Source organism: Poecilia latipinna, unplaced genomic scaffold (genome assembly GCF_001443285.1).
Source record: "Poecilia latipinna isolate Pla-1442-1.1 unplaced genomic scaffold, P_latipinna-1.0 Scaffold999, whole genome shotgun sequence".
Classification (NCBI taxonomy): domain Eukaryota; kingdom Metazoa; phylum Chordata; class Actinopteri; order Cyprinodontiformes; family Poeciliidae; genus Poecilia; species Poecilia latipinna.
In genome coordinates, this window is record NW_015113615.1 from 118,156 (window position 1) to 144,687 (window position 26,532).

The 26,532-nt window shown below is 41.1% G+C and overlaps 3 protein-coding genes across 3 annotated transcripts in view; 1 reads left to right on the forward strand and 2 right to left on the reverse strand.

Moving 5' to 3' along the window:
• LOC106958605 (vascular endothelial growth factor C-like) overlaps window positions 1–2,851 on the forward strand; it is a 22,562-nt gene extending 19,711 nt beyond the window's left edge. Inside the window, exon 8 of the mRNA XM_015050582.1 lies at window positions 1,064–2,851. Coding sequence (XP_014906068.1) covers window positions 1,064–1,184 — 121 coding nt within the window. The 3' untranslated portion in view covers window positions 1,185–2,851. The remainder of the gene's footprint in view (window positions 1–1,063) is intronic.
• A 1,786-nt stretch (window positions 2,852–4,637) lies between these two features.
• On the reverse strand, window positions 4,638–14,859 carry LOC106958596 (uncharacterized). Its single transcript, XM_015050560.1, has 10 exons — window positions 14,657–14,859; window positions 13,351–13,496; window positions 12,698–12,779; window positions 12,321–12,456; window positions 12,038–12,240; window positions 11,821–11,957; window positions 11,611–11,752; window positions 11,257–11,538; window positions 6,181–11,035; window positions 4,638–5,842 (listed from the first exon to the last, which is right to left on the reverse strand). Exons 1-10 carry the CDS (start codon window positions 14,780–14,782, stop codon window positions 5,823–5,825), a joined length of 6,129 nt encoding a protein of 2,042 aa, XP_014906046.1. The 5' UTR covers window positions 14,783–14,859; the 3' UTR covers window positions 4,638–5,822.
• A 2,279-nt stretch (window positions 14,860–17,138) lies between these two features.
• On the reverse strand, window positions 17,139–26,377 carry LOC106958598 (cystathionine beta-synthase-like). The gene is made up of 15 exons (XM_015050561.1): window positions 26,222–26,377; window positions 21,849–22,131; window positions 21,561–21,667; window positions 21,271–21,405; window positions 21,105–21,184; window positions 20,398–20,602; window positions 20,218–20,309; window positions 19,649–19,774; window positions 19,479–19,563; window positions 19,097–19,202; window positions 18,935–19,012; window positions 18,727–18,861; window positions 18,533–18,641; window positions 17,666–17,750; window positions 17,139–17,317 (listed from the first exon to the last, which is right to left on the reverse strand). Exons 2-15 carry the CDS (start codon window positions 22,121–22,123, stop codon window positions 17,187–17,189), a joined length of 1,749 nt encoding a protein of 582 aa, XP_014906047.1. The 5' UTR covers window positions 22,124–22,131; window positions 26,222–26,377; the 3' UTR covers window positions 17,139–17,186.
• Window positions 26,378–26,532: the final 155 nt, after the last annotated feature.

Here is a 26,532-nt window from a genome sequence, read left to right on the forward strand (position 1 = left end):
TGTCCCTATTCTTAAGAATAGGGACACATTTTGGTTAAAAATATTTGTATTTAAAAATATGCAAAGTTTTACTTTACCTTGATTCCGTAAATTGAAGAAAAGTTATTGATTAGTTAACTATCGCCAGCTGTGTCGATAGAGACGTGCTGAACCGTGCCGAGTTCAAGTGCAAAGTGATATCGTAGGAAAATTAAAATTGTCCCCTAAGTTAGTCTTATTCTGTGAAAATTTGCTTTGTTTGGAACATTGGTTTAAAATTTAAAGTTTCGTGGGCATAAAATTGTAATTTCAATGAATCAAAAACTTTGATTTTTGATTTGGAAATCAAAAAATCAATCATTTGGAAAAGAAATCCGCAAAAAACTTTTTTTTATTATACGTCTCATCACTATTCATTGAGATGGGTGTAAAACACCGACGGTACCTGAAGGCGAAAGAATAAAAAATATTCATATAATGATTCAATCCAAAAACATGACAGTTAGGCACCTAACAATAACAGACTGTTCTTCTAAACATATTTTTGTCCTTATGTCCTATCAGTCAAATTAACAACATTAAGTCTATTTTTCCATTTGCTTGTGGAGAAAGTTTTTAAGGTCATGGTTTGAAGTTCTGGATGCATCTGAGCACAAAGATAAGGCATTTATTATTTTGTACAATCACTCTTTGTACTGTTTAGTCTGATTTAACATCTGGTCACAGTAGTAAGTCCACAGGCGACTGTACACCTGCTGTGATTTTAAAGACAAGAGTTCCTGGACTTCTCCCCTCTCTGGAAAAATACTCCTTTTTTTTCGCCTCACACAGAATCTTTTGATGCACATGCAAATAAAACTTGGATTGAGCTTCATCCAGAAAGGATGTGGGGATGTGAATAATGTATAGTATGCATGATCAGAGAATATAATCCTCCTTGTGTTTCTTTTTTATTTCTCCTCTGTTCCTCATCCCAACCTCACCCCTTTAAAAAATCCTTCTCTTTCCCCTCCTGCTTTTAAATCCATCTTTTGTCTTCTTCGCCCACATTTCTGCCTCTCATCCTCTTTCATTCTCTATCAAGTTGTTACAGGCTTTCCTGCAGAAACCCCAGACGAGAGTGCCAGGACGGATTTTACTACAGCAGCCAGGTCTGTCAGTGCATCCCCAAGTACATGAAGTGGAATTACCAGACGAGAAAGTGAGGAAGGGGGATTTATCCCACTTGCATCGGAAACTTTTCCACCCGAGTGACTCCACGCACAGGAGCTGGAAGTGGATCTACGTATAGACATGCAGCTCTTGTGGGAGGTTTAAGCCGCCTGTGCTGAGTCACTTTTCAAGTGAACCATCTCAAATTGTGTTCATAAACTTCCCCAGAACAAAGGGAAGGGCAAAAAAAAGCCACGTTTATCCAATAAAACTCTTAAAAAAAAAAAGAGGGAATAAGGACAGCTATTTGATTCCTTCCACATCTGGAAAACCCCATGAGTTTGACTGTAAACGCACAGCAACAAGGTGGGATGGACCAGACCGACCAACGTGTTGCAGCAAGAAGAATGCCAACCACCAACCTGCTGAGGAGCTGCAGCTCATGCCTGTGTGAAATGGAATGTGAATAAGATAATAACAGACCCGACTGCATGCTTTTTTTCCTCCTTTTTTTTTTCCAAAATAAATGTGGGAAAGAAAAATCTTAAGGGAAATTTCCATATTGGCTGGAAGGAAAGTCTTGTAGAGCGGATCTCTAAAGTGTACACGCCCTCTGTTATAATGCCAGGTTAAATCAGACCAATGTTTCAAGATGTGGGATGCAGATAGACTCAAACCAAATGCTTGAGTCAAAAACTTTAAGAAATGTTAAATACACACACTTTTTTTTTTTTTTTTAAAAAAATTTTTTACTCTTTTAACTGAAGCTTACAGCAAGCACATAGTTTTTGTAACTAACCCAAAACGAGAGAAGTTTTGATTTTACTTCAGAGTGAGAAAGATAAAAAGTTTCTGTTTTTATTTAGTGTATGCAAACTTCTGGTTTCAGCTGTATGTTTTAAAATGATTTCATCAACTTTTTATATGTTGTTATCCCATGTAACTGTCATTTTAACCAGGGTATGTACACTTTTTTTTTTGATTCCCTACGTTTCGATGAGGTGAATCGCTTGATGCATTTCTACATCCAGTCACAACCTGACAGTTCTGGGTCTGCTTCTAATTTATCTGTTCCCGCTCCGAGTAATTTTATTTTTATATATTTAAACTTTTTATATTTAAAGAGAGAAAGAGAGAGGAAGAGAGAGAGAGAAAAAAAACTAGTGAAATTTTGAAGATGGATTTGTGAGTAGCTGTACATAACGGTATTTAAATCATGATAACTAGAGAGCAACTATATTATTGTAAAGTGAAGCAAGCCGCATTGTTTTGCAACAAGTTGTTTTTGGAAACATTCGGAATGATGACTTTCTGCTTATTCATCCGATTCACCGAAATATAGTGTTAGTCATTTAAATCTCAGTTTTTATGGTAAATGCTGGGTGGAAAGAGCAACTGCAGTTTAGCTAAGATTGTAATCAGTGGCAGTTCTTCATGAAAGGCATCCCGCCTTCAACCAATCAAAATGCATGAAATAATCCACGATTCTTGAAGGGGATAACATGCAGTCTAGTTCCTATTCTCATTACTCTTAGCATTAAAAATAAAAGCACTGGATTTTGATCAAGATGCAAAAATTGCGCATTTCTTATCTGGTTCTTTTTGGGGCCCCTTCTGTAATGCCGCCCTGGGAAACTGCCCATATTTGGTTGTAGTTCATGTGCTCTGGGGCTGTAGAAGAATCCATCCTTTCTTCAGTGATTAAAGGCTCTGTCTGACTGAGCTGTGTCTTCTGATTTGTCTCATTTTACACCCACAGACGTCTTCATGAATTTAGAAAAGCTGTTTTAATTCAGCTTTTTCCAATTACCTAACTTCCGAGGTCTTCATTCTCAACTAAATTAACAGAAATAAACAGCACTTTGTGAAATGAATCAGAGTTTAGCATCTTCCATGGAATAAATTCACTTTTAGTGATGATCATAGTTGCTAAAATGCATCACTGAAAGTATTTAGAAAGGAATACTTAAAAGTTTTTTTACTTGAATCCAGGAAATGTAAGTCAAACTGTTGTCGCACAGTCAATATCCACAAGTGTAAATTGTTTTTGGCAGCTACAAAGATGTTGAAGAACATGGGATTGAGATGCTACCGGACACAAAAAAGGTGATACGCCGTGCATTTTTACACTCAATTGGACTCATCAAAACTCAGAACATGAAGAATGCCAAAAGGAACTCTGTGTAGATACACAAGCTAGGAAGTCTTTACACTGCAAAAAACACAAAATCTTTGACACTGATAGAAAGCAGATACTTTACTTATAACTAGTATATTTTCATCAATATTAATGGTATAATTTACTTTAATCAGGCTGATATTTCTTGCACAAACGTTGGCACACTTGGAATAAGAAAACTAAAATATTTGCACTCAAAACTAGACCAAAAATACTTGGTAAAATTTGGTGCTGTTGCAGTGTTTCAGCAATTGCTGAACATCTGACTGCTTTCCTATTCGGTGAAAGGAAAGGCTGAGGAAAATGCACCTGCTCCAACAAACAACAACTTCGAGCTCAACTTGAAAATGTTGGATGTAAAACAGGGGTGCCCAAAGTGGGTCCTCGAGGGCCGGCATCCTACATGTTTTAGTTCTCTCCCTGGTGGTAGTAACAACCTTCTCAGCAAGTCAATGTTCCTCTTAGGCCTTCTAACGAGCCATCGTTGGATCCAGGTGCGCTAAAGCAGGGAGAGAACTAAAACATGCAGGATGCCGGCCGTCGAGGACCCACTTTGGACACCCCTGATGTAAAAGGTCCAGCTGAAAATGCATGGAGGAAGCAGCATCATGCTGATTTCATCAATGCTCTTAGATAATAAATCTGTTGGAGAGGCTGCTTGTTTTCTTTTAAAGTTTAAGGAAACTTTATTTTTGGGTTGAGCAGGAGTCAAGTATGTGAAACCCTCCCCTTGGAAAAACTCAAAATCCTCTCTAAACAGCATGTCTAAACTGATCAGATAATTTAGACAACAGGTCAAAGATTACGCACAAATTCTCGAGGCAGACTCTACAGACAGAGTCCTGAAGATGAGGGCCGCCACTAGCTGCACAATCTAATCTCCATCTCTCCACAACGACAAACTGTTTTTTCAGTGAAAGACACGCCAGCCCACATCATCACACTGCCTCCACCAAAAGTTTCAGCTTTTTTTTTAATTAGCTCCTTGGAAGTGTGGGACCATTTAAGAGGAAATAGGCTTTCCAACGGCATATGAAACATTCCTACTCAGTGACTGTTCACTGGAACACCTGGGGGAAACAACCTAATTCCTAATTTGGACTTAAGTTCCTTCCTTGTCTAAAGTCTCGGGTTGTCATGCTGACGAAGAATATAAAAAGTAACGGAAAAGAAGGGAGATTCAATTTCATTTTGGCCCGTTTGTCTGGCGGTCCCTCTCATCTGAAATAACACCTAATGAAATAATAGTGTATCTAAAATATTAAATTTCTCACATTTTTCTGCATGTCTGCGCAGAACCTAAAAAATATGAATGAAACCCTGTAAGGTAATTTGAAACATTTTAATTGTCCCTCCCCCGCCCTCAAGAACAAAATATAAACCTGGCTCCAGCATTTATATAATAAGCCATTGAAACTCTTCATATATTTACAAAAGATATACATTTATATACCTATAAAAGAAAGCAAATAAATAAAACCTGTCGCTGCTCATGAAAAGACACGTGCGGCCTCACAGTAACACTTTGATGAACCGATCCTGAAGGAGAAAATATCACCGACGGGAAGTCGTCACCGTGGTCAATCGAAACATGACGAAAAGTAAGAAGAGCCGGAAGGAAAACACACCCAAATGTGAATGATGATCGTCATTTAAAACAAAAATAATCATGATAAATTAGTAGGTCACTGGCACATTTTCTGGTTCATAATTATTGTTAACTTACACACAGCTTTCCTATGAGCTATTAAAAATGGAGCCATTTCTCAAGTCAACACAATGGTAAATAAAAAGCGAGCAGCTTCAGCGAGTCAGAAAGCATTCGGGTGACAATATAGCAATGTGTATCCTTTAATCTTCTCTGAACAGGAAAAAACGGGAAGTTACCTTGATGACTGGATCAAGGTTGAAGCACACTGCCCTCTACTGGTTGGTTACTGCAAGGACAAGCAGTGTGGAGCTGAACGAGCCCCATAGGGATCCTTTTCTCAATAGGAAATACAATTAGTATTTAAACAAGAGTTAAACATGAAAAAAAACTCTTACTGAAGACTCACACAGCTACCTTACGACTCTGTAGTTTAGACTCTGTCTAAATTAGGACCCTAAGATGATAAAAATTGAATTTTCAATTCCAAACCTCTTTCAATATGAGGACAAATCAACTCATTCTTATGAGAACAGTGCAAAAAGAGACCAATGTCACTGTATGGCTTACTAATGGAAACATTTGTAGCCTTCTTTATATGTGTTGTTTTGTGTGGTTTAGTCTCCGTATGGGGGCGACGCAGCACGGCGGTTCCAGAGGAGGCACTTCAGTACTGTCCCTTTTATCAACCTCACTTTCAGTTCAGAAGTTTCTTTAGGGCTTTATGTTCGCTCCACTGAAGCGTCCAATGTCTGTTCCTGTTAAGGTCTGGGTCTGCGTCTTGGGAGAGCAGACTTGCTGAGGTACGATCACAGTCCTCTGGTTCCCCACAGTTTAGTGCTAGCTCGGCTAGCGTCCAAAAGCTTAGCTGTCCTTGTAGTTACCTGAAACCAGAGAAGAACAGAAATAACATCGATTTTATAAATTAATAGAAGTTTGGTTTTCAAAGACTTATGTTTAGGCCATGTCGCATAGTTGCAAAGCAGACAATCCAGGAGGAATATTTATTTTTGCCTGAACCCCCAAGAGGAGATAAGACTGTGGACATTAGCTTCTGTGGTAGAGCTAAGATGGCTTCTAACATACGTACAAATGCATATTAAGGTACATTTGGTGTTGAAACTATTAAAATATCCAGTAATGAAAGAGTTTTCAGCTCCCTAACCCCTTCGAATACTGGGAGAGGGGAAGGGGGGGGCAAACTGCAGATGACTTGACTCACCCTCATCGTCAGAGTCAAACCCAAACAGGTTGGAGCACTTCTGCTGCTGGCTGTGATTCTGCAACTCCTCGGCGCAGCTGAAAGTGGAGAAGCACTTGGCACACCGGTGCCTCTGCAGGGCTGCTTTCAGGCAGGGCGACTCGAGGACAACGCTAGACTGGAAGAGCGGCAACTCCTTCCTCCGCTTCGGCATGGCAGTGTACTTTTCATCCAGGTACGCAGTGGGCGGCAGGCGCAGGTATGGCTTCTTGCTGTATGCCGCGAGGGTTTTCTTACACGGCGTGGAAACGACTCCCTCGCTCCATTCTTTGTCTTCGACCGTTAGAGAGCAGCTAGCGGAATTAACGTCAGACGGAGAAGGTTGTGTTGGAGGATTTCCTCTGGCAGCTGCTGGATGATTGCCCTCTTTACATTTTTTCTTGGCGAGTTTTCGTGTCTTGTCTTTATTAATTTCTTTACGCCTCTTGGTTGCTCTACTGGTTTCAGACTTATCTGTAATTTTTGATTTCTTTCGTTTTTCCTTTTGATTAATGCTCTGCTCATTTCCCTCAGGGACTTTGGATGGACAAGCAGTCAAAACGTCAGTAGGAATTGATGGAGGGGATGAATCTAGAGCTGCATTTTCAGGTGCTTCCTTCCTTTTTTCTTTCTCAACAAGAGTGCTCTTTATTAGCTTTTTCAACCCCTTTAATATCCCCTCTGCTCCTTTAGCTTTCATCTGTTTGTTCTGCTCTTTGGCCTCCATTAGGGATTTGGGGAGATTTTGTAAGGTTTGGTTTTTGCCTTTCTGACTGAGCCTTTTCTTCAATGTTTCACCTTTCTTCGGTGGCTTGCCAGAGCTCGAAGCAGCAGCATTGGTGCCTTCTTCTTTCCTAAACCACAACATCTTCTCAGCGCCTTCTGCTGGGATGGAGGTACTGGACTCCTCCTGAAGTGAGTCTTGGTTATTCGCCTTCTCATCAGCAGAAATTTCAACCAGTGTTTTGACTTTAAACGGTTCGGACTCCGCAGACACTCTCGAAGCAGAGTTTAGTTCGTGACATATCTTGCCAGCCTTTTTAGTCACTTCAACTCTTCCAGACTTGGTTTTCTTCAACTTGCTAGAATCTGAAGACGTGCAGTGATTCTTGACCTTTCGAAGTTTCTTTCTGCCATCCGCTGACTTCTGTCTGGTGAGGCCAGATCGTTTTAAACTGGTGGACTGAAATTTACTGCTGGATATTTGCTTAGTTCTAATCTGCTTAATCTCTGAATCATTCGCTGTCATTTCTGTCATCACGTCCTCTTGATCGAGTTCACTGTTCTCTTTTGCGTCTTGAGCGAGTATCTTCTGACCAGCGGCAGTTTTGCTCAACCTTGGAGGACATCTTCTTTTCTTAAGACCTTGAGTGGCTATTCTGGCATTCTTTAACTTTAACCTATTCTTTACTTTAGCTTTGTGTTTTAGCAATGATGATGAGACGACTTTATGACTTTTGGGAGCTTGGCTTGTCACTTGGCCTTTACTTAATGTTTGCCTCAACCGAAGATTTATGGACATGGGTTGAGGAGAGGTGTCTTTTTCAGAATCAATGCTTTTGTTTCTAACTCTGAGCTTGTGTTGTTGAGCTGCTGTACTGACAGTAAGAGGAACTTTAATGTGTCTTCTTAAAGAGTCGTTTGTTTGTTCTTTTAACTTAAGGGAAGTGAACCTGACAGGGTCGTCTGAGTTTTGAGTTTTCTTTCTGTCAGGTGTTTTAGGGAATCTTTCGCCTCGTTGTGCATTGGCATTTGAGTCTGACTCAGCTGACTTGGAAGCATAGTGTTCTCTTTCGTGAAGATTCAGTGCCCAGAGACAAATGAAAAGCTGGGAGCATCCAGGGCGACAGCACATCGCCTGCAGCGGACTGTGCTTCCTGGTGTGCCGTCGCATTTCCATTCCACTCTTGAACCTGGCCTTGCAGCCCCGGTGGAGGCAGGGGTGCCTCGGGACAAGTCTGTGTCTCTCGATGTGGTGCTGGAAGTGTTCAAAGCTCCACATCACCCTCATGCAGATGCTGCATTTGCTCTTTGCAACGCGGAACGCCAGCTCTAAAGGCTTGGTGTCACCATAGTGTTTGTCCAGAGCATGGTACAGCAGGCCAACTCGGTTCTTTGAGAGGTTTGTAAACCAAGAGCATCTTTTTGCAGGACAGGAAACCTTCTCTTGCTCGTCAACATCAACAGTTGAATTAGAGTACGTTTCTTGAAGTTGGAAAGATTCTCTCCTTTTCTTTCCATCGTCTGAAGACTTCAGCTCCTTATTGGTCTGACCTGATTCTGGACTTTCAGATTTAATTAGCTTATTTTCTTGCAACCTTGACTCACACACTCGGTGACGATTTCTTTTGTCAAAACTCAGTTGCTGTACAGGTTCCTGCTCGAAATCAGGAATCGAGTCTTTCTTTAATCTCTTAGACTCTTTTTTGCCAATATGCCCATTTACCCTGTGGACGATAGTTTCTCCAGTGACAGGCTTGGATGCTTGTTTGTCATGTGAAGATGTTACACCCGTTTGCTTTTGATTAGATCTTAAAGTTCTGGGTTCAGATGCAGAGTTCTTGGGTTTCTCTTTGTGTCCAGAAGGCACATATGTTGTCTTCGCTTTGGCTGAGGTTTTTGGTGTAGCAATGCTGGTTTCTTCAATTTTCAACCTCTTCATTTTCTCTATATGGTCAGAGAGGTGCATCATGGCCAACAGGTCATCTTTGAAGACCGTTCTGCAGAAAGTGCACTCGTCTTTCCGGAAGTGGAACATTGCGTGCTCTACAACCCGAGCCCCCATGAAGAACTTGTTGCAGTAGGTGCAGAAATGCTCCAGCTTGGATTCCTCCGTTTCTGGAGCCGTTTCCATAAGCTCACTGTTCTCAGACGTTTCTGAGCGAGTATCCTGAGCTTTTGAATTTTCTTTCTTAACTTGCACATCAACTGCAGCCACCTCCTGTTCCCGTACAGCGTTGTTAGAGGTAGTTTCTGTTTTCTGAGAATGCTTAGGCTTGCCTTTACCTGCCAGACCTTTAGAGTGGCCTTGATCTTGATCTGTAAGCTGCTCGGGTGAAAGTTCAGTGACCAGCTCTATTGGTAACGTCCATATAGACTTGTCGGAACTACAAGAAGCAGCTAAACTGATGTTTTTAACAGGGTTTTTGTCATTTCTATGAGGTGCCTTTCCTTTAGGAGTTTTCCTCAACACCTCTGCAGCAGCCATGTTGGGAGTGTAGCTGCCTGCCATGGAGTTCTTACTGCCGTCTTCCTGAGACGACAAGGGCTTGATTTCCTGTTTTACACAGTTGAGTGCAACATCTTCAGAACGTGAAAGAAGATCATTATCCGAGTCACTGTTATTCATCGAAGCCAACTGGACTACATCTGTAGATTTCTTTTTATTCTTCACCACCTTTGAGATTTGTGAAGCTTGGTCTACATCTTCTTTTGTTGGAGGCTTGGAGACTTTGGCTAAAACTGAGGCTTGTGAGGCGATGGTGACTTTCATTTCAACAGCCGACACCTCAAATGCCTCCCCACCTGAGGCGATGGACTCGGCTCGTGGGAAGTCTTGAACGTTTGCGGTTTCTGCCATTTGTGCTGCTGCAGAAGTCGGCGACGCAGTAGTTCCTTCCGTCACAGCAGGAGAACTTTCGGATGGATTGTTTTGAAAGTCCTTTTCTGTTTCAGCTTGAGGAATTCCAGAAGAATTGAGGGCTTCTTTTGTGCTTTGAGCTTTGGGAAGCTTTTCTGAAACATGCAACCCCCTCTCTTTGACCTTTTCTGGTGTGGTACCTTTAGGGCCGGAGACGGGCCTTTCACATGATTCTGAATCCTTCGACGGGCTTCCTTGCGCCGATGAGCGTGTGATTGTCGACACGGAGCCGTGAACGTTCGAGCCGCTACCTTTTCCTTTTTGCCGCCTTGCGTAGCAGTGCAGCAGCTGTACAAACATGGTGGCGTCCCGCGATCTCAGAATCACCTCTTTGCCGTGACCGGTCTTTGTGGGAGGTGAAGTATCAGGATATTTCACTGTTGGTTTATAAAGAAGCACTTGAGAGAACCTTTTGGGTCGGTTGCAAGAATCGTCACTGAACGTATCCATCAGTTCGTTGTCTGGAAGAGACAGCTCTAGGATGATTTGAGGAGGGTTTGCCGCTTTCACGGGATCCACAGAGAACCCGTTCTGGTACTTGTTCTCCTTTGGCTTCAGGCGACTGTGTACTTGGGGTTTGAGTTTGGCGTCGTTTTTCATGGGACCAGTTTGGGATCTTTTCACCACACAGGATCGCAGGAGCTTTTGTGACTTCAGTCCGTTCCTTTTCATCTTCAGCGGAACGTTCTCCAGCATTCCCGAGTCGTCCAGGAGCCACTTGGGCTTCTTGATCTTTCGTTTTGGCAGGTTTCTCTCAGAAAGCCTCGTAGTGCGTCGATGTTCGTCATACCTCAGTGTCAAACTGCCGTGTATTCTGTCGAGCTGCCAAAACGAGCGCCTCAAAGGTGCAGAAGAAGATTCTCTTAAAGCTTGTGACCCCTGGTTGCCTCTTCTTCTTAGAGCATGACTGTTTACGCGCATTTTCTCTGAGTCCATCTTAAATCTTTTGGTTGCAGTGTTTGAATCTGTTTTACAAAATCTGTCTTCCTTATGATGTCGTTTTTTAACAGCAGGTCCTCTTTGACAAACTGAGCGGAGGGCAGAACCCCTGGTGCAATACTTGGAGATCCATTTGTCTTCCATGATTTCTTCCAGTGCAGCACTAACCACCTTCTCGCTCATCAGCTTCAAACAGTTGGTCCGCAAAGCAATGAGGTTCCAGAACTCCGGGTCAAAACACAAGTCCTTCTTCAAGACCTGCAAAATAAAAAAGCAGAAAATAAACACGTTACATTTGTAATGGTGTCTACAGTTATTACACACAGTCTGCAGAAAGCCAATCAACTCTTAATTCACTGTTTTCTAAAATTAGCATTAGAGATTAAGAGTTAAACCTTTCTTATTATAGATTCTGCAAGAAAAGATGCAGTGCAGCAGGGAAGAACTGACTCTAGAGGACCATCATAAAATCACTATACCTGTAGGGTCTCAAAGCGAACATTATTCCCTATCGGGCTGTCGTCCACGTGGTACTCCTGGTCGGGGTGCATATAGAGCAGGTACACCGTCTTGTAGGACTCGACGGTGCGCTCCAGGAAGAAGACGAGCAGAGCACACGCTCGGCACACGTCTAGATCGCTGGGCAGCAGCCCGGCGATGGTTTTATAAATGAGAGTCTTTGTGAGGACGTCGCATGGAAGACAGGATCTCAGAGCGTTGGCACATAGCTCCACACAGAACTGCACTCCGTCTTCACCGACCTGGACAGGAAGAAACGAAAAGAGTCAGTTTATGTCAGAAGTTCATATCGCCTCTAATAAAACCTTCCTTACCTCCTGCAGCACGGCTCTGATGAAGGGAAAGATTGATTTGACGTTTGTGGCGCACAGCATCAGTCGACGACACGCCTCCAACAGAGTCTGCTTGGATGTTTTTAACCGTCTATGGAGACTGGTCCACACCAGGACGAGCTCGCTACAAACAAAGAGTCTCAGAACAGCTCCATGGCAACCAACTCCACATATTAACCTCTGTTTACCTACCATAGATAGTACATGTCTCCTCTCTGGAGCTGTTGAGACAGGAAGGCAGTGCTGAGAGCTAAAAGCATCTCATCTGTCTCCTCATACTCCAGGTTGCAGATGATGTGTAGAGCATCTTTGCCGTTAATGTCAGCCACCTAAAAACGATGAAGGATGCTGAGTAACTAGACAACAGACCAGCCGGCTTAAAGGTAGGTTCGGATTAGGCTCCTCCCACCTCTTGGTGCAAGAGGTCGTGCTGCGTTGTTCTGAGAAGCCATGAGAGGTAGACCTGGAGGAAGAACAGCGGCTGTCCTGCAGCGGGACACCGAGTGCAGCATTTAGCCAGAGCTGCGGCATCGCCGTGGCGACCGCGGGATGAAAGGTAGCGGACGCGGAGGTCGAGGAACACCGGCGGCTCGGAGCTAATGTAACGATCCACTGAGGGGATAGACAGGAAGTTAATTTTCAGGCACGTTTTAACAATAAAACTGCATAAAGTGGAAGACTCCGTTATTTACCTTCAATCTGAGGTAAACTGGATTCACTGAGGATGGCCTGTAAGGCGGGGCTGGCCCACGGTCCGCCCTGCTGGAGGAAGCGCTCCACTTGAAGTAGAAAAACATTTTCATACTTCGCTAAGACTGAATGACACTCCTGGAAGAGAAAGACAACAACATGCTGAAGATCTCTTCTTCAAAGTAACCCAGGAAACATTACTGGAGAAAAACTAATAATACAACTATGGTGACGTAAATTTCCACCAAAAGCTCTGAAATTTTGAGATCAATTTAACATATTTATGACAAAGAAATTGTAAATTGTCTGATGTCAAACAGTCATAAATTTGCAAGAAAAAACAAAAAAACATTTTCCAAAATGAAACGTATCAACTTACCTGGAATGTAGCAGTGAAATGTTTTAGCGGCTCCTCATTGAAATCCTTCTGGTCAAAGAACAGCAGCAACTCAAACACACTCCTATGGAAAGAAATCAGAGCAAATATTTATTAATCACTATACAACTTCTGAAGCCTGAGGAAAGGGGGAGTGGTACACACACACACACACACACACACACACACACACACACACACACACACACACAAATACCACAATATGATAATGTGAAAATAGATCGAGTGCTTTGCAAATTTATTAAAAATAGAAAACCATAAACTGCTTCTTTAAATGTATTAAATTATATTTCTCATATAATTTAACAATAACTTTGTAAGTGACACAGAGAATCAACAGACATTATTCTTAATTTTAAAAGGAACCAATTTTTCTCCCCGTGAAGTCATGCTCATGATAGACCTGAGGCCTGTTTCAGTTTATTTCTAGCTAAATCTCATATCTGACATTCTGGATTCTTTGACTTCTTTATTTATAAACACAAGAATAAAAAAGCCTTTGTTCAATTACGATTTTTTTCATTTGCTTCAGCAGCCTGTTTGAATCTTGTTGTCCGGGATGCTGCTTGAAATCTAAAAGTTAAAAGTTATTACTCGATAATAACCAAACGCATGGGAGCGATTCATGTACTCACAGCGCCAGAGTACTGATGGTGTGGCCGACATGATCACAGCTTGTTGGGAAGAAGGCCGAGACTCGAGAAAAGTGCCGCAGAGCCACTTGGAGGATCCTGAGGCGAGGCAGCGGGACGCGCCAGTGAGAGGCCGACTCCTCCACCACCTGTAGAGTCAGCAGAGACGAGTCAAAAACAAAATGCACAAGAACAGTTCGATGTTTGTGTCAGAAATGAAGCTTAAATCTGTGTTGAAAGTCAGCACTATATGTCGTTGTGTGTGCAATATTCGTATCGCAAAGGATTGTTTTGGAATGCCATGATTATTGGATAAGCTATTGAAAGTTTTACATTTGCACTTTTCATGCTCATGTATTATTTAGAGAGTTGATAAGTCTCACTGCTGCAGATGATCACTGGATGTGAATGACCTTACTCAAAATGCCAAAGGTCACAGACCAAGGAAGATTTTCTGACATCGTGCAGCCCCAATACCAGTCATTGTTACAAAATTGAAAATAAAAAGGCCACAATCTTTCATTTACAGTGTAGAGCCAGTTCCCTTTTAAAAGCATATATTTATCTATCCACAAAACCTAATAACTTAAAAAAAAACCCAGCAGGTTTCTTCTACACAGTAAATACCATAAGATTATTCTGAGGCATTTACTACATAAGTGGCCGAAATAGTGGCACTATTAAATTATTCACCATTGTAGAATAACGGCTTCATTTATTTTACGTAAATAATGCAGTGACATTAAGCAAGTTTCAGGTTTGGAGAGCACCTAATGATGTATAAATACGTTTTAAACCGCTGCAAATGAACTTGTTATTAATTTAAGAAGCTAAACGTCGAGGCTAATCAGCATGACTAAATGTGCGATTAAAATGCAATTAAGAATTAAATATAGTAATCTTGATATAAACGTATTTAATGGCTGTTAGTTGCAACACATAAGGCAGTTGGTTCGTCACTGAAAATAACGGGCAACAAACTTGATGGTACATTTTGAGTTAGCTAAACAGTTAGCTTCAACCAATAGCCTTGTTAGCTGAACAGAAAGCTATTAATGTCACGTTCTAAGCGCCATACAGATTTGGCTATTTTCATTGTATCTCCTTGGTATACGTTTGGAATACTGGGAACATAGTTTAAAACATTTTTAATCCGGTTTTTAAAGGTTTGTAAAGACCTAACGTCGTAGCAGCTACGTGCTAAAAAGGTCCGATGCTAATGCAGTTCTGGGGGAGGGGATTCGGCTAACATTAAGGCTCTTATCTTCGACAACAAGCCCAGTACCGTGTTCAACAACGGGACTATTACCTTGCAGAAATCAGCGCAGAACAGCTCGCTGTCAGCTCCGGATTCGTCACCTGAGTAGCGGCTCAGTAGGCTCTCTAACTGCTTTTCTAGCCCCTCTGAGTCGCTCATACTGCTCCCCTCCGCCATACTGACTGTCTAGCCTTGCTCGTAGCGTTTACCACACAACGCACACAGCCACCATCCCCGGCGCTGATTGGACACCGTTATCACTTAAGGGAGCGTTCATTTGCTACACCTCTGTACGCCAGCGGCAGGTAAGTTGAGGCGGAGCGATGAGGATCCAACCAGCCGATAACACCGGGCTCCCAAGTAACGTTTACATGCGCCTCTAAACACATGGCTGACACAAAACACAGCGCCTTAATGGCTTTAAAACTGTCGTTCACGTACTCTTTTAGAAAATTAATTATGGAAAATTGTACCTTTTACAAATGTATATTTATATAAATTAAAACATATGTCAAATCTAATAAGTTACTACAATACAACTTAATGTCTTCCAAATATTTCACTCTATTTTTTTATTCTTATTCGTGTCTTCAACTCTGAGGATCTGCTTCTAATTCACACGCACAAAGAAAACACTGAACATTGAAATGAGCCCAGGATAAATATCTGTGTTAATTTATCTAACTGGGACCCATTTAACTCGCTGCTGTCAAGCTGTAAACTAGTTAACTATTCCGCTACAACCTCATTTTGAGCGGCGGGTTTTTGCCATCTTGTGGCAAAAATTACACAAATAAAGCTGGTAAAATGCATTATTTTACCAGTTTTAAATAATGACTTTAAAGCTGATAAATGTATTATTATTCGTGTTTCATGAATTTCCAGCATTTCCGGAAACAGGAAATGCTGGAAATTCAGGTGTTTTAATTATAAGGAAATGCAGATAATGCAAATTGTGCAGCTTTGTAGTTTCAGTTGCTATTTGTGTCCGCTTTTCTTTGTAAGTGTGAATTAGAAGCAACTCCATAGAGCGTCACTCCTTCTGTTCACTAATAATTACTCATGATTTTATTATTAATCTAATCACCATTACTTAGGGTAGGCTAAAAGATTTTGGTGTGTAATCCCAGCTTGTGACCACAGGAGGGCAATAGAGAGACAGAGAGTTCATGGCAAAAACAAACAAAAAAATTTTTTTTATCAATTAAATATAACTATTTGCTTTAATTACTGCCTGAATACCGTTTTAACTTGTTTCTTTTGACTCAAAGGTTTGACTAAAGTGCCTCAAATATCTTTGTATTAACAGGATGTTTCTGTTCAGACCCGTATTCTGATTCTGAATCGAATCCATCGAAACTCTCTAATTATTAATATAATAAAGGCATATAATAATGGCAGAAAATCCAGCAAAAGTCATTATTTGGGTTTTTGTTGATTTCACCACAAGAAGGGACAGAGAGTGTATGGCAAAAACAAAACAAAACAAAGAAACACAACTTTTAAGGCAGAGCAGGGCGATTTCTGCCATCTGGTGGAAATAGAGGGCAACTACAGCTGTAATTGAGCAGTTATAGTTTTAAAAAATTATAGTGGACATGGTAGAGGGCACTATACCAATTATATACTTATAAGAATATAAGTATACTTATATTATTGTAATTACTATAAATAATTTTAAAGTATAATTACTATTAGTAATTTTAAAGTATAATTACTATAAGTAATTATAGCTTCAGATCTAAAAACATGCTAATCGCTTAGCATCGCTAGCTTTGCTCTGATTCTCCTTAAGTTTAATGACTGCTATATGAATACATGTATTGTTAGTAAAAATGATCTCTAAATAAGTAATTACCAATTCAGTAATAAACATGCAAATAAATTACAAATGATTAGTACTCCTTGTACTAATATAGAGAGCATGTAACAAACGTTTATCAAGAAGTTACCTATGATATCAATAAACATGATTTTACTATCAATTACTGTACCGATTTAATTTCGACAAAACTGTTCAATAACTTTGCTTAAACTTTATTTATTCAGAGACATTCATTGAATAAAAGCAATGCAATACAAAATATTTCCTCCAAGACACATCTATGATCAAATAGTCAAGACGTCTTCACAGTTACATGACAGACTTTGCGCTGAAACAAAATTAGGAAAAAAATAAAGTAAGCTCATCATGTTTGCTTATATACAGCAAGACCATTTACGGCCCCTTTTTTCTGTTTCAATGCAGAAATCCAGCTTTACAATCACACGTTTCTTTAAAAACGATTAAAGCATAACTCAAAAGGTCTCAAAGACGTCTCACAGATGAGAAATAAGCCGACCAGAAATTAAAAACTTACAAAAGATTTGCTTTCTACTCTGTAAGGACAGAAAATGATAATAAAAAAAACATTCTGAAACTCCAGACCAAGCTGAATTAATGGATTTAAGATCAGAAACTAGCTGAAAATAAGAGATAACTACAACCCAAAAAACTTCAAGAATACTTTTTCCAACTCTCCTGAACTCATCCATGGTCATCCTTTTATTTTTTGGGGGCGAGAAAGCTTTAGTCAGCTGATCACATCTCATCGGTGGACTCCGACACGGAGCGCTCTCTTCGTTCCCGGCCAGTGACAAAGTTAAGCAGGTCGACGGCTGTCACCACACCGAAAACCATCTGCTTCAGCGCGGTCGAGCCGTTGGTCAGGTCTAGTAAAGAGACAGGAGGAAGGAGAGAGAAAGTCCGTTAAAGGCAGACATGACACGGAGCAGACGGGGCTCCGGGTTTAATCTAGAGCAACGTAGAAAGTTACACGCTTATCTCTGGCAGACTCTGAAAGGTCAAGTAAAGGTTGTTTGAACTTTATTCCCAATGACACAAGACGGAACTTTGATCGACAATCGATAGCGTTCGACCCATGATGCAATAAATACTGATTATGTAGCTCTTTTCCAGCTTCAGCCTCAAGTTTCAGTGATGTAAAGCTGAAGAAAAAAAAAACAAAAAAACAAAACAAAGAAAGCCGCCATTTATCAATGTTTCTTCTCCAAACTTACATTGGATCTGTTCATGCACCACCAGGGCAAAGTGGTCGATTTCCAGAATGCGAGACAAGTTTCCCAAATTATCATTCAGGCGTATCTGTGAAGAAAAGGTTGAGAGAAACAAGAAAAAAAAAAAAAAACAAGAGATTATTTAAAGATGAACGTAAACAATTATTGAGAATTTCCAGATTTTTTAACCAGTTTTTAACCAAGTATAAAAGCAAAACATCAGATCTGATTTTTATCAAACTTTTATTTTATCTGATTATTATTTCAGTCAAAAATAAATTAGTTTTTCTGTTTTCCCAACAGGGTCACGGTTTAAAAATCCCAATGTTCACCTTATATCCATGAGGCAGATAAAGCATAGAAATAGTGAAAGTAAACTTCTCAGATCAGTTTGGAGATTTTAATGAGAGGAGAATAATTGTATTTTCTATATTTATCTGGACGTAGCAAACAGAGAAGTTAAACTCAATACTTGACCTTAAAGGGTTACAAAAAAACAGGTCACACATTTTCCTCGCCACAAGGTGGAGCCAGAGACCAGGCATCTAAATTGCATGCAAGCTTTGGTGATGGCTGTGTGAAATTTAATCCCAGTTAAGAACCTCAGAGGTTTGATAAAGAGAAGTTGGACAACAAACAGCATCATGGAGATCCACGGTGGTGGGAGTATTATGCTGAGTGGATGCCGTGTGTTGAATTTTGAGGGTTTAACATGAAAACATTGCGGCAAGATGCCAAAATTTCATACAAATTATTAAAATTCTGCCATTGGAGGAACATTAAACTAGTTTTCAGCAGTTTTAGTTTCTGATCCTACCTTGCTGAGGGAAGCAACAAAATAAGAAGCAAACGGAGACTTGTGAGGCCGACCTGTTTGAACTGCTTGTAGAGAACTTTGCTGACGGGATCGGACAGCTTGATCTTCCCGGCGAGAATCGATGACAGCATGTTTCCCAGCGTCACCATTCCCAGGATCACCCTAAAGACACGGATGCGGTGATGAAAATCAACACTTCTTCTTCGTTGGGATATTCATTTCTTGCAACATAAGAGGAGCAGCTCACCCCGCGTCGTCCACCACGGGTGCCTGGTCGAAGCTCTTCTCCTTCAGGATCTTGATGGTCTGCTGGCAGCTGACGGTCGGCAGGACGGTGAGCGGCGCCGACAGGTTCAGGCTCTGCACCTTCAGGTTCCACCACCTAGCGAAGCAGGTGCTTGAGCTCCAGGTGTGGAAGCAACAGCTTGGGTTACAAAAGTTTTTAAAGCGCATACCAAGGCTTCTTCACCATGATGTCCTCCTCCCTCAGGAAGCCTTTCTGGACCATCCACTTATCACTCAGGAACTTTGACCTGTAGGGAAAGGAGATGAAAAGCTGAAGCAAACATTGACTAGTGAAACCAAGCAGATGAAGTTTTAAAAAAGATGATTCTCACATGTAGTTGCGGATGGAGTCCGGCAGGATGACGACGCAGCGCTGGTCCTCCTTCAGCTCTTTGGCGAACTTCACAGCTGCAGCCATGGCAGTCCCAGAGCTGCCCCCTGTTGGACAAATCCAGAAGAACAAGGTTGATTGGAGCAAATATTGACTTTTTTTTTTATTCAACTTTAAATCTATGACGGCATTTGAGGGCCATTGTAAATAGAAACATGAATAAATAAAGGAGGAGTAACTTTCCTCCACAAAAACCTTCTAGAACAAACTCAATTCAGAAATTTCAGAGTTTTTACGGGTGAGTAAAGAGTAGAGCATAATAAAAATACTCATTTTTTTCTAAAAACTTAAGTAAAATATAACTGAATCAGATGCATATTTACCACATAGCAGTCCTTCATCCCTGATGAGCATGCGGGCCAGATTGAAGGACTCTTCATCGTTGGATTTGTACCAAGTATCAACAACCTGGAGAAAAAAAAAATCAAACTCAGAATTAAAAGCCAGTCCAGAAGAAACACTTGAGGAAATAAAGAGAGCAGCCAGGACTCACTGATCTGTCGAGGACAGTGGGGATGAAGTCGTAGCCGATTCCCTCCACCTCATACTGGGTCTTATCGGTCTTATTGAGCTCCTCAGGCTCGGCCAGGATGGAGCCTTCTGGGTCGACAGCAATAATCTGCACACATTCATCACAGAAGAGGCAAACAGTCAGGATTCCTACACATTTATCACAGGAAAGAAAAAAAAAAAAAAACGACTTTTCCAACCTGGAAAATCTCAAGCTGTCGGTTATTTTTTACCCTTTTTTTAAGTCTTGAAAGAAAGCTTGAATGAAAACAGTTTAAGAAAAAGGTTGGAAAAGAGGAGGTTTGAAAGAAATAATGACAGTGAAGGCCAACAGGAAAAAGACAAAATCAATCAGTCCTCAGGATACGACATTTTTTCCAAATGCAAGAAAACAGGGAAGAAAGCAAAGAAGTAGGAAAGAAGGAGCGAAAGAATGTTATAAAAAAGAAGGGTATAAAGGAAAGACTTGAAGGCAGAAAGAAGGAAGTGAGGACTCAACCTTTAGACCAAGAACAATGTGCGTCAGACATGTTTCACTAGAACTGAGCTCACTCTGATATTGGGGCATTTCTCCTTCAGCTTGCGGGCGACGCCTGTGATGGTTCCTCCTGTTCCTGCTCCGGCCACCAGCATGTCCAGTTTACCTGCAAACATCCAGCAAACAGACACCAGGCGGGTTAAAGACCCCCACAGGTCCAGGAAACCAGGCAGACCAGCCAGAGGGATGCGTACCGTCGCACTGCTTCAGGATCTCCTCGGCCGTGGTGTCGTAGTGAGCCAGCGGGTTGCTGGGGTTACGGTACTGGTCCAGGATGTGCGAGTCTGGGATCTCGTTCTTCAGGCGCCAGGCCACGCCCACGTGAGACTCGGGTGAATCGAAACGAGCGCTGGTGGGGGTTCGGACGATCTCGGCTCCGAGAGCTCTGAGCACGTCCACCTTAGGAGTAGAAGGTGGAGGACAGATGAGGGAACCTCCATCAGTTTTGTTACAATCAGAATCTGGGTTTAGTTTGCTGGATCTGAAGAGTTGAGATGAGAACAAAGTGCTGGAGAAACAAGGAAAACAGAATTTAAAATGTGTGTGGAAAATGTCTGAACTTGTCTGCCATCCAGTGGCTGACCGGTATACTGAAACATGAACACAATGTGTACAGGGTTACATAAACTCAAAAACACCTGAGTTCTCAGTTTTATCCATTTTAAGATAAAAACAAAAAAAACTGAATTCAGAAAAAGGAAACGCACCACAAGGACGGATACAATAACAAGTAAGGATACAAATCAGGGAGGAATGCTCGACATTTCTTTCTTTTTCCTGACTGTGCAGGAACCCAGGCACAAAGCCTGACTTTAACTTTAATAACGACTGGTTTACAGAGATTTAAACTGGAAACCACCTGACCCGGTCCTCACAAGTATAGAGAAGAGCGAGAGCTCACCTTCTCCATGCTCATCTTCTCAGGCATGACGATGATGCAGCGGTAACCTTTAACAGCAGCAGCCAGGGCCAGCCCGATACCTGGAGACACGTAGGAGGAGAATTAACAGCCCCGGCTGCTCTGACCCACTTCACAGGCCTATAAAAAGGCTTTTCCGGTCGGATACCTGTGTTTCCAGAGGTGGGCTCTATGATGGTATCTCCAGGTTTGAGGATGCCCGCTCTCTCTGCATCTTCAACCATCCGCAGGCTGATCCTGTCCTTCACGCTGCCTCCAGCGTTGAAGAACTCACACTTGGCCACTAAAAAAAAACAAACAAAAATCAACCCTTAACTTTCTTTTTTCATCCGATAGCAGTAATAAAACTGAGTAATTCTCCCATGTTTACAGATCTGAGCTGCCACAGGCTCTTCTCGTTTAGAGGATGTGCTTCAGCCTGAGCGGCGGATGACTCACGTATTTCGCATTTGACTCCAAACGCTTTGGGGATCTTGTTGATCCGTACCATGGGAGTGTCGCCAATCCGGTGCAGAATGTCTGGAAGGATGGTGGGGGAGGCGGACCTGGGGAGGCAGAAGGTAGAGGTATGAAGAAGCTGATTTAGGTTCCTCTGTAGGTGAGAAAACACATGTATCCACTTGTCTGGTTTATGCTAGTAAAAGTGAGTCATCCCTCGATGATCTAATCTCTTGCTTTGTGCAGACTCTCCTTGGGTCAACTGCCAGAAGAAAGACTGCTTCTCACTTTGAAAAATGTCCGTGGGGCGAGTCTGTCTTGGAGGCCTCCAGGCTCCACGTGCAGCGGCTGGGGAGGTCCGGCCGGATCCACTTCCTGTCTACGGCGGGGTTCTTTGTGTTGATCTGAATGGTTTTCCCGGAGTCTTCATTGGCCTCCGATTCGGTCCCGATGACGGGAATCGAGCCCTCGTGGAGCGGGGTGTCTCCGTTGGCGTGCAGCTTGGCAGAGTGAGGGCACACGGGGCCTTTGACGGCCTCCTTGGATGAGGGAACAGATGGCATTGCTCAACCTGAAGGGAAACGGGAAATGGCGGGTTACGCAAGTGTCAGATGCTTTATCTCACAGATAAAAATGCCAGTTGATAAGAAGCGCTAGTATGTCAACAAGAACAATTCAGAGAAAACACACAAATGCTTTCACGTATACAGCTTCTGAAATCTCTGAGGAACTAATTGGATTGCAAAGACCAACACTAGTAGCTAACTTGGAAAGATGCATTCCAAGTATGGAGTTAGATGCATGTATGCAGATTAGGAAAAAGACGAAAGAAAAAAAAAAAAAAACAGGCGAATGAAAACATCATTACAATATTTGCAAATATCATTGCTATTGCAAGATTTTCTAATATTGTCAGCCATAGTTTCCATAAACCTTTTCCAATAAATGAAGATAAAAAAAACACTTATGGAAACCTGGTTAATGGCAAACTATTATTATTTTACTCTCATTAGACATTCTTCTTCCAGTTAAAGGAAAGCTTCAGTCCAGTAATCCCACAAAATCACAAACATGAAGGACTGGTTGGTTGCGATGTTTGGTTGGGAAAAAAAAAAATCATAACACATGCATCCTTATGCTTAACACATACGGATGCATGTGTTATGCATCGACCCTGATATCCATATCAGGGTAGACTTATTGGCTCAGACTAAAAATAAAAAATAAATCTAAAGAACTTTCAGAGGCTAATCTGAAAGACCAAACCTTACAAATATGTACTGTCAAAGTATGAAATGAGAAAGAAACCAATGTTTTTTTCCCCCCCTTTGAGCCTCTAAATGCTCACTAAAAATTGCGTACAAGCCTACACAGAAAAATACAACATAACTTCCTCTAAACAATGCTGAGTCATATCATCTAGCTTTGGCACAGGTGTCGTTCCTCCTCCCCCAGTGACTCCTCTCACGTATTCATCCTGTCATTGTTACGAGCAAACACAACCATCACTGGCAGTGGCTCTACTTCGACTGGCGGCTGATGAGAAAACAGAAGTGAGACTGCGGGAAAGGCTGGCTGATCTTTCTTCAGCTACTGTTGCGTCAGACATTAAACCGAAGGAACGGGAACAGTAAAGTTTCCTAATCTTGTTAATAAGCTTTATGCTTTCCAAGGAAAAAGAGAGAGAGAAAAAATACCATAATCCAGATTTATCAGCACAAACCTGCAGAAATGTTTATGATCTCCCTCCAATCCTTTGTTTCTTTAATCTGAACCTGGAAATGACTCAGCAAATGTTGGCTAATAATACTGTAAATGTCAGAGTTACATAACTGACTAATGAATACGATCTTAATGTATTCATTAACTACATGAGTGTAGGTCACATGTTAATTATATAAAAAGAGGGATTTAACGGGTTAGCTCATTTTAACCAACAATAAAGTTTGCTGGATGATAACCTGTCCCAGTAATTGTTGCAATAAATGATAATATTGTTGTTTTGAGACCATTTTCAAGTAATATAATGATAATAGTATCATAATGCAAGTTCACTGTCTCAAAAACCAACAAACTTTTATTTTGTAAAGAACACTTAACACTGAAACTGGAAGGTATTTTAAATAAAACGGAGATTAAAAAAACACACAGAGCCAAATCCATAAATAAAATGGATTATGTTCTCAGTGTAAACAAAATTACCATTCAAAAAATATGAATCATTAGAATGGAAAGTATGGAGCTTATTACATCTGAATGGGATCCAAGCTAAAACAGCTTTAGACGAGCCGACACTAACTCATAGCACGTACATCAGAGGTCAGAGGTCAAAGCTGAGGCCCCTCTTTGACTCCAACGTGGGTTCAAATGATGTTCACACACCTAAACGGCTCCATCTTCTAAAGCAAACAAGGAGACAAAAACTCAGCAGCTCATGAATAAAAAATGTGCTGCATTTGGGTTATTCTGACCCAAATGGTTCCCCAGGTGTCAAAATGAAAGCTAATTATACACATGCTGGCTCCTCTTTCATGTCCACTGCTGCTAATTAAAGTGACGCCCAGCACAACCGCTGTGGTAAACGTGGCTAACAGCTTGTGGTATGCGGCGGCCTTCTTCGCAGGGTTCAACAAGGCAACCCGATCCCCCCCCCCCCCTGTGACCAGAAGCGAGGATTAACCAGAGAAACCCGTTCACCCGACAAAACCAAAAGATCACCTGCTCCGTCCGGCCAACATTAAACCCAATCCTGTGAGAAATCCCTCGCCAGACCCTTTTAATCAGATTAATATCTAATCACCTTCGGTATGTTCTCCTACAGAGTCTAGTTAAAGTGTGAAAATGACCGAAAATGGTGCCATTTTAAAAGATTAACTCTAAAACAAATAAGTTTTTCAAAAAATATTTAATGTATTTTTATTTACATAGCAGTTTAAAGAAGAAAAAAAAACATGTATGAAATAATTTTATTAAAAAAAAATTTGCTTACTGTCCACAATAATGTAACTTTTCTTTATTGAAGAACACTGAGAAAGAGCTAAGCCACTTTTATTATCCCGTTTTTGTTGGATAATTAATGCTCTCATCTAGTTTTAGTTTTCAAACGGTATTAGTTAGTTAGGGTGATGAATGGTGCCGTTTTAGCTTCCCCATCATGACTTTGCACATTTTTCATGACGAGAAATATTTCCAAACCCCCCGTATTTGTTTTTTTTTTTTTTTTGTAGGTGAGGAGAAAAATGACATTACTGTTTTATCAGCCAACTAACCAGAAGCTTGCAGCAACAAGTTGGGAGAGGGTGTGCTTCATTCAGCTATAATCAACTGAGATCACTCAGGTATTTTCAATAGCATCTTGTTGAAAGGGCTATAAAACACAGGATGGGGTTTATTATTATTATTATTTTTTTTTTAGCAGATTTGAAATTGCAGCTTTTTAAAACTACAATTAATACACAACCAATGCCTCGTAGCATACATGGAAGATGCATACGGTCTAGATAAAGTCCAAAAATTGAAGCAACCTGTTACATAGATAAGCCGATTTCTACTAATAAATGCACATAAAATTATTCTACAAAAGAAAATTAGGGTCAGTGTAAAAAATTATTGACCTCAAATTTTTTCACTTTATTAAAATTCTTTAAAAAAAATTACCCCCTTATTTTGAAAAGAGAAGAAAGTCAGAATTGACCTTAAAATTGCATTTTCCCCCCAACCAGAAACTTTAATCCTCTTCTGCATTAATAACTTCAGAGGCAGAAATAAATTTGCAATTTAAGGTTCGCCTTTACAAGACAGTTAACAGTCTTCATTCATTTCTTAACATCTTTTTCTGAGAATAGCAGACTCCACTGCTCAACTCCATGGTTTTTATTCAGCTGCAGTGTTTTTCCTTTAAAGTGTGAATCAGGTAAAAGCTCTGCCAGCAACTAAAGCACCAGCTGTTTAACAGATAAAGGAGCAGGGTTTGCATTTATCCCCTCGGCCACGACAAATGTGCACAGCAGGAATGCCAGCTTTAGAAACAATATGTAAATGTTAGGAAAAAATACCTCCCGAAAACCAAATCGAAATATTGTTGCTAAAATACAAGTGCATTTTCCAGAAAATGGGTTTCACTTTTTTAAACTTTCACTTTTAAAAAAAAATGTTAATGCTTTAGTATTGGATGGGTTTAAGCTGTAAAAGTTAGGCTTGTAGTTCTGAAATGGGATAAAACTATAAAAGCGAGGTCACGTCTGTGATGCGACACAAACAGAACATAAGATATTTTTAAAAGGTTAGTATTATTATAAAACGTTTTTATTGGACGTTTCAAGCTAATGTCAAAGCGATTTAATGCCATCACATACAATCGATGTTATACCATTTTCTCCAAATTTACCTCCGTTCTGAATAAAAAAAAAAAACACTTCCTGAACTTAAACGGGAAATAATATAACACATAAACATAAAAGCTCAGTGAGAGTTTAGACATTAATCAGCAAGAGTTCAGTAAACTGTTAGCATCCTACATTCGGTCGCATTCCACAGCAAATATCGGGGAGATATTGCATCAGCTCGCCCTCCACCGAGCCAATATCTGAAAACCACGTCTCCCAGCATCACTCTTACATCCTCAACGCTTTTTCTCCCGCTACCCGTCCGTGTTCGCTTACCTGGAGGTTCAAATGCAGCCAGAAACCGATGGAGAGGAAAAAATGAGCTTCAAGAGGGGAGGTGACTTCAGGATACAAGCGGCGGAATGAGAAGCTTCCGGGAGGTACAGCGATTTTGGAGCGGAATGCGCACGTGTAGCATACAGAGAGGACGCAAGTAAAGGTATAACTTGATTGGCTAAGACGGGGGCGTCTGTTTGGACTGCGTCGACCAATAGGAGAGGAGGTTTCTCGATCCAGGGTCTGGTTAAACTGGGTCGCCAAGTTGTCCGCACCACCTGTTTACCTTTTTGCTGACCAAACACAAAGCC

Coding starts and splice junctions, on each gene's coding strand:
- LOC106958596 (XM_015050560.1), bottom strand. CDS start 14,782: ATGGCGGAGGGGAGCAGTATGAGCGACTCAGAGGGGCTAGAAAAGCAG. Junction 12,457..12,697: donor ATTTCACTGCTACATTCCAG/GTAAGTTGATAC, acceptor TTTCTCTTCCAG/GAGTGTCATTCAGTCTTAGC. Junction 11,539..11,610: donor TCAGAGCCGTGCTGCAGGAG/GTAAGGAAGGTT, acceptor CTTCCTGTCCAG/GTCGGTGAAGACGGAGTGCA.
- LOC106958598 (XM_015050561.1), bottom strand. CDS start 22,123: ATGCCATCTGTTCCCTCATCCAAGGAGGCCGTCAAAGGCCCCGTGTGC. Junction 21,668..21,848: donor CCCCACGGACATTTTTCAAA/GTGAGAAGCAGT, acceptor CTGCCTCCCCAG/GTCCGCCTCCCCCACCATCC. Junction 20,603..21,104: donor AGAAGATGAGCATGGAGAAG/GTGAGCTCTCGC, acceptor TCTACTCCTAAG/GTGGACGTGCTCAGAGCTCT.